General features: G+C 43.7%; 1 protein-coding gene across 7 annotated transcripts in view; it reads right to left on the bottom strand.

The window, feature by feature from the left end:
* Nucleotides 1-7,479: 7,479 nt before the first annotated feature.
* SPAG9 (sperm associated antigen 9) overlaps nt 7,480-12,561 on the bottom strand; it is a 131,684-nt gene continuing 126,602 nt past the window's right edge. For all 7 annotated transcript variants that reach the window (XM_075903797.2, XM_075903795.2, XM_075903798.2 and 4 more), the window contains one exon: nt 7,480-11,067. In XM_075903797.2, coding sequence (XP_075759912.2) covers nt 10,952-11,067 — 116 coding nt within the window. In that variant the 3' untranslated portion in view covers nt 7,480-10,951. The remainder of the gene's footprint in view (nt 11,068-12,561) is intronic.

Raw genomic sequence — 12,561 nt, 5'->3', positions numbered from 1 at the left:
CAGTAAGTAGCCACAGTTCATATACAGTATTAACCCACTTTTCACCACCCATCACCACTAGTACCAGCTTTCATTCAGTAACTTAACAAGACACTAAGCCTATGTCTACACTGCAGGCTTTTTGCGCAAGAACAGTTGTTCTTGCGCAAAAACTTGCGGAGCATCTACACTGCCCGTGTGTTCTTGCACAAGTAAATTTACAGTAAAGTCTCGGAAGACAGGGCTTCTTGCACAAGAGTTATTCCTCTCCCCACGAGGAATAAGCCTTCTTGCGCAAGAGCTCTTCCACAAGAAGGCAGTGTAGACCGGTAACAGGGGTTTCTTGTGCAAGAAAGCCCTAAGCCTAAAATGGCTATCAGAGCTTTCTTGCTCAAGAGAGCATCCACACTGCCATGGACGCTCTTGCGCAAAAGCACATGACAGTGTCGACGCACTCTTGTAGACGACCTTTTGCACAAGAACTCTTGCATAAAACTGTTCTTGCACAAGAAGCCTGCAGTGTAGACGTAGCCTAAGGTAACAGCAGTACATTGGGTGCAGGGAGTTGGTCAGGCCTGGTAAAGATTGCTATTACAGGAAAGTGACTCCTTTGCTAGTTAGCATGGGGAAGGTCAGGTCAGACTGTTAGATGGGTCGAATAAGGTCTATGTTATAGATGAGGATGGCTCAATATACACACTGCAGTGGCTTCTGTGCACGTAAGAACTGATTCTGTGGTTTGCGGTGGAGGCAGCACATGGTTCTGTATGAGAAGAGCCTTTGCCACTCCTTGGGGGCTATCTCTGTATCTCGCTGCAGAGGAGGGTTACTCCTACTGGCTAATCAATCCCAGCCCAGTCTTCCCCTTTGATGATATTCTTAATGATTTAACTGCCCTGACTATAGTAGGTAATTAAACCCATTTTATCAGTATGGAAATGGAAAGATTAAGTGGCGTGATAGAGCTGGGAGAACTGATCTGCCTCCTATCAAAGTCCAGGGAGAGGCCTGGCATACATTTCCATACTGAGTCCATGAGTGATTGTGCTTACACAGCAGTAAGTGCTGCAGGAAAAGGGAACTTTGGCAGCATATCAGTTTCAGAGATGACAAGATGGAAAATCTTTGTGAAACAAACTGCAGGGACCGCTTAAACGCCGTAGCATCAAAACTGCAATCTGCCCCAAATTTCCTAGGGGAGTGTGAAAATAAGTAAATCAATCTATCTTGCATTGAGGTGTGGTATGTGACACTTCTTGGAAGTTGCCCAGGGGGAAATAAAAATGTGGCTTGTAATAAATAGGGAGTTAGCGGCCTCTTAACAGGAGCGGTGTGAGCAAGACAGGAGAAGTCATTCTTCCACTCTCCTCTGCACTGATTAGGCCTCAGTTGGAGTTGTGTGTCCAGTTCTGGACACCACATTTCAAGAAAAATCTGGAGAAATTGGACAGGGTCTAGAGAAGAGCAACAAAAATGATGAAAGGTCTAGAAAACATGACCTGGGGGGAAGCTTAAAGAACTGGTCTTGTTTAGTTTAGAAAAGAGAAGACAGAGGGGACATGGTAGCAGTTTTCAAGTATTAAAAGGGAGTTACAAGGAAGAGGGAGAAAAACTGTTCTCCTTGATGTTTGATGACAGGACAAGCAGCAATGGGCTCAAATTTGTTTAGGTTGGACATTAGGAAAATCTTCCTAAGTGTCAGGGTTGTTAAGCACTACAATAAATTGTGATTTTGTGTGTGTGTGGGGGGGGGGGGGGGGGGAAATCTCCATTACTGGAGATTAAGAGCAGGTTGGATAAACATCTTTCAGGGATGATTGAGATGGTGCTTGATCCTGCCATGAGAGCACAGGTCTGGACTTGACTGATCTTGAGGTCGCTTCAAATTTTAGCATTCTATGATTAACTAACCTCTAAGCCTCCACTCTACAAGGCTTTACATTGTGCAAGTGCCATACACTTAACTACATTAGTGCTGTAACAAAAAGATGACCAAAGTACCAGTTTGGTAAAGTCACTGACCGCGTTAGCATGCGGCCCTCTCCTGTTTTTTCCCCCCAGAGAAGCACTGCAGGAAGGAGTCTGAGTCCATTTAGCAAATAACTCACCTTGTAGGGAGATGGCTGCAACCCTCAGTTGAATGTATCTGGTAAATCAAAACACACACATACCAATTCCCCCCACCCATGGAAAAAACCAAACAGGTAACAAAGAGTATAGACACAAGACAACTTTGCATTAGCCTTTTCTATTTGAGTTCAGTGCTTCCCACCTACTCTTTCCACTTTCCTGCTTAATCCTTCTGTCCTCAAACAAGTATGTGTAAACATTTATTCATAGTCTCTGATCACCTCCCCATGTTCCCTTGTAACTTGGCCTGCAAGCTTTTTCTTTACTTCGAGACCCCCATTCTCTTTACATCCATGATCACCAGCCAGTCGATCACAATCAACTGGTTGATCGCAGGGGCCCTGCCAGTCGATCACGAGGCAGTGTTCCCAGCCCCCGCTTGCTCCGCCCCACCCCCAACGAGGAACCCGCGCTGGCACTATAGCCTTCCACAAAAACAGAGCTAGCTCCGGCTTCCTGCGGCAATGGGAGAAGTGGGGGCAGGGAGGACGAAGTCCTGCAGCTCCATGCCAAATCCAGAGCCAGGTCTGGTGCAGAGCCTTGGGACTTCCCCTTCCCCCCATGCCACAGGAAAGAAGACAGGCAGCATGAGGAAGGAAGGGATAAAAAAAAGAAAGCGTGTGCTCCTCCCCTGTCCACAACAACTTGTGTGCCTTCTTGTCTTCCCTTCCTCCCCCGTGCTCTGGGAAGGCCAGGGGAGAGAGGTTAATTAAGACAGTGGTGTAGGATGCGGAGCGGCTGCATTTCTTAAAGAAGCTGCATGTGTGCTTCTTCCAGCGCTGCCTGTAAATCCTACCCCAGAAATCCTCGTCCCTGGAAATCCCCAGGTACTGGCCAACTTGCTCCTACCACCTTTCCCCTGGCCAGACCTTCCACTAGCACCCTTGCTCCTCCCCCTGGCCAGACCTCCCACCAGCACCCTGCCCTCTCCCCATAGCCAGACCTCCCACCAGCACCCTGCCCTCTCCCCATAGCCAGACCTCCCACCAGCACCCTGGCCCCAGGCCAGACCTCCCACCAGCACCCTGCTCCTACCCCCTCCCTTCTGGCCAGACACTTACCCCCAATCTTGCTCCTATACCCTACTTTCCACCCAGATTCTGCACCCCATCCGTATCCCACTCACTGGCAGCCTTGTCCTGCACACTGGATCCCTCAATTTTGGCCCCATCTCAGAGCATAGAGGGGCCCACAAAATCCACTAACCCTGGAACCTCAGGAGAGTTTATCTGACCTAAGGTCTTGAATCTCAGTCCTACCTACCCTCCCTATGGGGCTGGAGTGCCAGAGGAGTGAGGTGTCTTAGTTGGGGCCACATCAATGAGGCCTGGAGGGTTTGCTTTTTTGCATCTCACTTGTGTGGTCCCGGACTGATTTTTCTGTGGGTCAGTGGCCCCTGACCCAAAACAGGTTTCCCCGCCCCTCCCATAAATAAAGACAATGCTGAAACATTTTGTGCTGGGACATATTTTATTTAAAAATGAAGGCTGGCCAACAAGCCCCCAATTGGGACCAAGCCCTCATCTGGCCACAGCATCGTAACACTCCTGCACCGCCCCCAACAGACCCCAACATATACCTGAACCCCTTGCCCCTGAGCCTCCTCACATCCCCAAACTCCTGCACCACCCACATCCTCCGTCTTGTGCCACAACACTCCTGCACCATCCACACACCACAAAATTGTGCCCTGAGCCCATCATACACCCAACCCTCCTGCCCTGATCCCCTCATACATCCCAACCCAAACTACTGCACCCCTACCTCTACAAGCCTGCAGCTTGCTCCACCACCCCAACCCACCACCTGACCCCAATTCTCTCCAGTCTGGAGCCCCCTCCCTGAGCCAGCATCTCCTTCTCCACCACCTCCTGCACCCAAATTCCCTCCCAGAGCTTGCACCTCTCATTCCTTCCCATACCCAAATCCCTCATTCCCGCCCCAGAGCCCACACCTCCTGTCTCAGCCCAATGAGGGTGAGTAAGGGCTGGGGACAGCAAGTGATGGAAAGGAGGGGAACAGAGAGGGCAGGGCCTCAAGGAAGGGGTGGGGTAGATCTTGGCTTGCCCTGACATTTAAAAAGTGATCTTGGGTGTAAAAAAGTTGGAGACCCCTGCTCTATGTCTATTTCTTTCCCGTTTCTAATGCTCAGGGTTCTGAGGTGGCCAGTTCTAAATAGCCGTTCATTGGCAAGAGGCTGTTCCAAGAAACTTCTATCCATGGTTTTTTAAATGCTGACAAGTCAAGTCACCCTGTGGAAATTTTCTGAGCCAGGGGCTGTTTGATGCCAGAACCCACACTTCACTTTAGGCACTGCTCCGCATCTCACACGTAGCACAGGCTAATTTATCCACCAGAGGCAGGTCAACATTGATGGAGGGGAGCTGCACAATTGAAAGGTTCTTGGGGGAGCACCTGACTCCCTACCCCTGCACATCATCTCAAGTGCTCACCCATTGGCTGTTCGCACGCCTCCCTGGCCAGCACCCCAGGAAAGCCCAAGACCTCTCACGTGGGGCACTGCCCAGGAGAAGCTGGGCTCTGTGTGCGTCCCAGCTGCCCAGATCCATGCTAGTGCTGGGGAGCCTCTCCAGCCCTCAGATAAGCGCAGGAGTGGGCTGGGGGAAGCAGTTTCCAGTCTGTTCCTGCCCTGAACTCAGGCTCTGCAGCAGCCCCTCCCACTCCCTCAGGAAGAGATTTGGAGCCCTCTTTGCCCCTCCACCATCCCACTTGGCTTGGGCCCCAGGGAGCATGAGGCTGCTCTGCTCCCTAGGCTGTGAGATGGCAGCAGTGGCCATATGTGACAATGCTCCTCTTGCCAGGGGTGCTCCTCTGCTGAAGCCCCTGCCAAGCCCAGCATCTACGGCTAGTTCAGGGAAGGTGGGGATGGTATCAGCTGAGCTCAGCTCCCCACTGCTGGGCACCCGTAGTAGCCCTAACCTGCCTGGCCCCACCATGCTGCCCAGCTATATGGCCCTTCCATTGAGCCCTGGGATTCCTTTTGAGCCAGTTGGATTGTGATGGCTCTGCTCTGCAAGCCGCCCCTCCCCCACAAGTGCTGCTAGCTGCCTAGCTGGAAAGAGGCGTCAGAAATCTAGAGGATCACATGATCCTGCATCTCCCTCCCTCCCCCCACACACATCCAATTACTACAGATATTTGTAGGCCAGTTGTATCTTTTAAGTAGCCACTTTATATTTCCATAAGTGAAGCTATTGTAGACTCTATGTAAAGGGAGGTGGTCGTTTGCTACAAACTAATTAAGCCACACATCTAACAGATGGAACTGAACAGCAACAGGCGAGCCAGCAAAAGTTGGAAGCTTACTGTAGTTGAACATCGTGTCCATGCATGAAGATTGCATCTCTTGGCACTGTCACTCTTCTCTTTCCTATTACCTTTATAATTCACTGTTTCCTTTTTTGTGTATGGGATCTAATAGCTCAACTTGCTTTTCTGGCTTGAAAGAATCAAGTCAGATAATTTGGCAAGGTGTAAAGAAAACTTGGAAAATACAGTTCAGTGCCAGGAACTATTTCATGAGCTACACTGGGAAGTGGAAATCCTCTAGATTCTTAACACATGAATTATAGGTTGATTTTTGCCTGTGAATGGAGCCAGCTATTTAAAAAACAAAACTATAATTAGGAAGTGAATAAGGCAGTAAAAAGTTAAAAAAGAGAGGAAAAAGTTAACCAGGGAAGTCATAAGCAATAAAGGACAAGAACTGGCTACAGCTATAAAGTGAGCTAGTTTTTAAATTGGTGTTCCCAAGACCAGAGGGAAAATGCCAGAACAGAAAAGAACACGTCTTTAAGATACCCCACCTTAACAAGCCCTGGGTAAAAATGTTCAATAAAAGAGACTCAAAGCATGGATGAGCTACAACCTAAAACTGACCAAACAACCCACAGATCAGGCTACATTAAGAGGCTCCCAGCAGAACTGGGTGGAAGGCAAGACCATGCCTGTGTTATGTCAAGGTTAAGCATGTGCAGCTTGCTCTACCTGAAAGTCACTTAGAACTTGTCTTCATTGCAGTTAATGGTTGTGCTGCCACTAACTATTCCCACACACAGAAACCCTACATTTGAGTGTGGTGATGTGTTAAACTGGAGCTGGTTGGCCTCTCAGGTACTGCACTACAGTCTTAAGTATTGGAGAAGAAACTGGGGGAAGAACCAAGACTTGGTGCAGGGGTGAGGAGATTGCATCAGGCTGAGAAGGGAAGTCATGGGGGGTTCTTACCTGCTGCTCCCAGGCTCAGTTCTGGATCTAGAGTGACAGCTTCAGCGTGCTGGACCTGGTCTTCCTCCCCGCTCCTGGACCGTAAGCAAGTTTAAATATTGCCATTGCAGGGGCACCTGTGGCTAGAGTGATAATACAATTCTAAATAAGCTGCCATCCAATCAGCACTGCCATTGGAACTTTGCATCACACTCTGTGGCTGCTCTCCCTTGAGCTATGCTAACAGCAGGGGAGCGGACTCAAATAACTCCCCAGGGAAGACAACCTTAGAAGCAAACTCTTGTAGAATATGAATAGCTGTGTCAAATACAGCAGGGCAGTCATTGTGCTTGTGCTTGATGCTCTGTAATAAATCCTTCTAGATAAAAAAAAAAAATCAAGATTCCATCAACATTCCCTCTAATTTTTTCCATGTGCAGAATCAATTTTGTGTGCACCAAGGCATGTGCAAATGTGCACCACTAGTAGAAACACAAACTTTGGGAGTTCTGCTATTTAGCTGAGCGACATTTAAATCTCTTCTAGATGGGCCTCCAAGCATTCCGCTTACAGGGAACACTGATCTGGACTACTGTCTACAAAACCAAAAGGTCTAGTGCTCTGTAGGGTCCAGTAGCCCTGTAACTCGGTGGGGGGGGGGGGGGGGGCGCACAAGGTCCCAGCCAGCCCAGAGAGATGCTTTTTGAAAAAGTGAATGATCAGGCTAAATTCTTATCCCTTCCTCATACCTCATCCTTTTATGGAGCTGCTGAACAGCTGTGGTCAGGAGAGGTATATAAGCCATTAGGAAGCTAGAGTGGATATTGAAAAACCAGGGCTCTTGCAATTTCATGGGGTTTGTGAATAGATTCAGTTCTTTCTACTGAGAGGTAAAGTGTCTGTCTGCTCATCCCCAAGCAATCAATAAGAAACTCCATGAAGAGTTTCCTTAGTTTAAAATCCTGCTGATTTTACCATGAGAGTATGCAACCTGGCTCTTGGTTACAGATATTGCAAATTGACATTGATGACTTCAGATGAAGTTACTTGTCTGTTAGTTTAAAACTGTTTGACAATTGTCTTCTGGTATCAATTGTTACACATGTTTAGCATGAGACTATAAAGAAAACACCACAGTCAATGCATGTTTCATATACATATTTATATATATTTCATGTACAAAGTTACATTCTGAACCCCAAGGATTCAATAGAAATAAATACTGAAATAACTACACTGCTAGATGAGCTTTCTTGCTCAAAGAAAAGCCTCAAGTTTTAACAGACAGCAAGTTTAACGCTGTAGTATCCATCTCAGGTTACAGAGGCAAGTAAAATTCAGCATAAAGTGTCTAACAGACAAAACTGTCAAAAAATTACAGGCCATAAAATGTTTAAAATAGATTTAAAAGGTTGAGAAATGTGCAACAAAATTAATAAAGGAAACTTAATTTGTTAGAGGATTGGACAGATACTTAGTGTATAGAAAAATGCTCTGAGGTGCAACATATGTTGTTACAATATGGCATAACCCTGTTAGAAAAAATATTTAACTTCCGCATAGAGCTGTATTTTTTTTCCAACTGTCTCATTTTACAGACAAGGGTCACTTACAAGACCCCAGCTCAACAGGGTCACTTACAAGAGTGCTAAATCAGGTTTAATCCTTTGGTAACTTTTATAATACTCACATGGAAATAAATATTCAGTTACACACCATTTTAAAGACATACGTTCTTTAGAACAGTTAGTATAATAAAACAGATTTAACATTTGTTTGTTACTAAGGCAGCCTATGATAAAGTGTCTACACTCTGCCAGCTCTATCTGATCCAATGCAGGAAGACCTTTTACAAGAAATGAACAATACAGCAGCTTATAAGTCATTTTACCTTGACCATGCAAACACACTTATCCAGACAAGTAATGTGCTGCATAATTTTGTGCTCGAAATGTTTTCAAACTATTAACAAGTTGTAGCTATCAAGAAATTTATTCCTATTTATAGGACGTTTAAACCACAAGTCTGTGACGCATAAACACATTCTTGAGATTTAGATTTTTAGGCATTTGTCATCTTGATACATGGGGTTTTACGTGCTTTGTTCATCTTTCAAAGTGATGTGGAATTTCTAAATCCCAGTGCTTCGTTATGAGACTAAGTACCCCCTTAATCTACTGTTCCTTAGGGCAGGGGATACATTTTTAAATGAATAATGCAGAGTAATGTGCAACCCTCTCCTCCTCCTACACCCATAGTTGTACTGTAATGCCAGCTAGTGTTTTCTTTAAAACTCCTCCACTGCTGGACAGAAACACTTCTGTCTCTGCAGTCATTTGCAAGAGCTGGTCCACTGAAGTTAAACTGGCACAGTGTACCAGACACATTTGGCAAAAAAGACTAGGTATGCACTTGCCAGACACATCTGCTCTATTTGACATCAGTGAAGCAGTTCAGAGAAACAATTAATTAATTACAAATAAAATGCTATCTAAGATCTAAGGAACAAAATTGTGCGTTTTTTCTGAGAATATGTGAATGTGAAAATCCACTGACACACAAAACTTGAACATTTTCCCAATAGCCAATAAGTTAAATTTAAAAGGAAAGATGGCAGGAGGAGCAACGTAGTGATGTTTGCAGTTAGTCAGCATTTTTCTCAGACACCAATTTCATGAGATATAACTCAAATGTGCTTGAAGTTCAGCATACAAATCTAAATTTCTATATTTTAAATAGTTTTTTTCTTATAACAATGTTTAAGACAATCTGATAATTTCATGCACTTTTTTAGTTCCCAGATTTCATATTTAAGCCATAGCAATTCAAGAGTGATTTTGAAGATGAAAATTTGGAAAGTGATTTGTGAACAACACGCATCACCTTTGGCATTTTGAAGAGAAAATACAATACCAAGATATTAGGCATTTTTAATAAGGATTTTTACTACATAGCTTATGACCTAAATACATATTTACGAGAGCGGAACAGTTGTGTACAAAATATGCTGTTTAAAAAGTATTTATACATATAAATCTAACCAATAGACCTGAATGGAGGTTTTCTGGTTTATCAGATATGATATGCATTTGAAAAAAGCTGCCTAAATATATATTTACACAATAGACTTCAGCTAAATGTGTTTTAAAAAATTAAGAAAAATATATAAACACGTTTGCCTGATAGACCAGAACTGCTCCCTATTGCATAAAAATGTTTAGGCAGTTTTTAAAAAAGTTTATATTTATTCCTTTGAAACTGTTCCATTTAGTCACTTAAACAGATTGCTCAGACAGTCCCAGTCTTTTGGGGGCACGTCATGAATATTTAGATTTAAAAAAAAAATCTATTTTTTCAGAGACTCAATTCAAGAACATACTGGTTAAGTGTTATACATGTTACAGAAAAACTACATAGGAAGTATTCATCTCAGTTTTGATTTCAGCCCAGGAAATTCAAAGCAAAAGGAAAATATTCAATCCTGAACCCACACTATTGTGGTTAAAAAAATATATGGTGAGTAGGTTGAATGTTCACCTTGACATTCGACTCTCCTGGCTTCTGTCAGTTAACTCATTTTAATGTTACTTAATGTTTTTCTTCTCTCTAAATAAATATAGGATTTCATAAACTAACCAGGGGTATGGAGCCAACAATGTGTTTCTTGCATAATTATAAAGCTGAAGTTCTTTGCAATTTCACTTGGGAAGAACGCTTTTTCTTTTTTTGTCAATCAGTTCTCTTTCTCTGTTTGAGGTTTCCGGCCTCCATAACAGTTACTCATGAGTTTGATTAGCGAGGCAGAGAAGATAAGATCTCTCTAAGATACATAAATTTAAGTAATGAAGAAAAATATATCCCCTGCTCCAAGATTTTACAACTTTTCAGTTTAATAATCATCCCAATGACTAAGTGTCCTTTGGAAAATTACTCAAATGTTGACAATTGACAAGAAAATAATCATTCTCCAGACTGTTAATTATCGAGGGCAGTAGATCTTTAGAGTTCTCTTCAGCAAACATGACATTTTATTTAACTATTGTTGCTTTACGTTCTGCTATACAATTCCCTCTTCCGCCAAAAGTTTTGATGAAAAACCACAAACAAAACTGTATACACTATATAAACAAAATTTGTCATGTTACAAAATAAAAATTTACAATTCACTTAGCCCTCATTGAAAGTTTACATTAATTTTGACAATTCATCTGATATTAGTTGGTCAATGTTATATAATACACTGGGAATAACTTTGCTGTTTCACTCTATGTCATATCGATAAATTAATCTCAGTTGTAATGAAGTTTAGCTCAGTGATAAAAAGTGATACTAGCAAAAGAAGTGAACTACACAAGACTGTTGTGGTACTGTGAGCCGTCTGGACTGCTTACCACAGTGGTCACCAGTTTTGAAAAAGGAAAATACTTTGATTTCTTCATTATACTGATCTTACTTATGTAACACTGGTGCAGTAAAACAGCACAAGCTAATTCCTGTATTGTTAAAGTCTGACAGATTTGCGATATAAAGTTAAACAGCAAAAAAATGCTTCAACATCATGTAGTGAAACAGATGTTTCCGCAAAAATAAAAAACATGCAGAAGCCTTGGTAGGCTCACTCATTGCCGTACATTACTTGCCACACTATCAGATGACTCCTTTCCGCTTTGGCTACAGAAGGTTCAAGTTGAAGAGCTTCTCCAAGGAGCTCAGATTCCCCCCCTTCATCACCTGAGAAACAACCACATATTAGATTAAGCGGAACATACCAATGAAAATAAACTGGCATTAGCACTATTCACAGGAAAGGGCATTGAGGGAACAGAAAATACATAAGAAGACAGCCGTTGCCATATGCTTCTATAGCAGCAGTAGATTCAAAACCCTTAAAAAAAAACCAAAGTTAACAAGCTGGAAACTCACACTTCAAATATTCCACAGCAGTGCATTTTGAAAACGGTGTATTTTAATACTAGCCATGTCCTAAGTTAACTGTCACTGAGAAATGTTCTATTTATTTTCTGTTAATTTAAGGTTTGATGCAAGGGTACACCATCAAATCAAGTAGAGAAGTGACACAATGTGTACACTGCATATCACCAAAGTAGAAGTGTTGCTTTGAGTGTGATTGCAACAGAGAGGAAAAGCCAAATAAAATATATAAGCCAAATAAAACAGAGCCATGCATCCGGATACATAAGATGCTTCTCTGACCTCTGGAAACTGAATACAAACTGTCAGTATGAAATGTTAATGAATCTGTAACACTTAAAATAAGTCTGCTGCAAATTCTTTAGTCTTTCCTTTCCCAGTACTTGTTCTAATTTTAACTGATTCACACCATTAGTTTACCACAGAACTCAACCACTCTACCTCAGTCCTAACCCCTCTGGCACCACAGTGCTACACTGCTACCCTGGGACAGAAACCAGTTCTGTACAAACGGGTCATTTTGTGATTCCTATGCATAAAAGGAAGTTTGGCCTAGACCACTGACCTGAACTACCATCTGAAGCAGGGTGGGCAAAAGCCACTCTGAGGGCCAGATCCAGGCTGCCTAAGGCTTAGATCTGGCTCGCACAGCTGTTCCAGGCTCCACCTCCTAGCATGTTGCCCGGGAGCAGCAGGGAAGGCAGGCCCTTTAAAGAGAAGCAGTTAAAAGGGCTCTTGCGGCTCCAGCTCCCAGGCAACAGGGGAGCAGTGAGCCCTTTAAATAGCAGGAAGCGAAAGGGCTCACAGCTCCTGTTTCTGGCTAACAGGATGCCTGGGAACTGCAGGGGAGGCACGAGCCCTTTCAACTCCTGCTATTTAAAGGCTCCACTCATTCAACCCGAGGCCCTGCCCCTTCCGGGAAGGTCCACAACTTCTTCAAACATTTTCGAAGTGGTCCCTGCTCAAAAATTATTGCCCACCCCAATCTGAAGTCTATTTGCAGGTGATAGGCTAACACGCCATCCCACTACAGCATATAACCCTCACACGACAGCCATGCAGAAGAGTTAATACACCAGGTGATGTAGAAACAGACTGAAAACATTAAAAAGGCTTGAAATGGTTGTCTGGGCAGATGAGACTGAATAAATCATAGCATGACTTAGGAATCTGAACACTGCCCATACTTGATCTTCAGTTGTATGTTACAGGTTTTTCCACCAGACAGTGGCATGCTAAAAATCTGCACTGTCTTCATAGAATGTGAGATATTCTACCCGCTCCCCCCCTTTG

Source organism: Pelodiscus sinensis, chromosome 20, assembly GCF_052426305.1.
Source record: "Pelodiscus sinensis isolate ZL-2025 chromosome 20, ASM5242630v1, whole genome shotgun sequence".
NCBI classification, from domain to species: Eukaryota; Metazoa; Chordata; order Testudines; family Trionychidae; genus Pelodiscus; species Pelodiscus sinensis.
The sequence above is the reverse complement of the archived record's forward strand: the minus strand, read 5'-3'. Positions and strand labels throughout refer to the sequence as shown.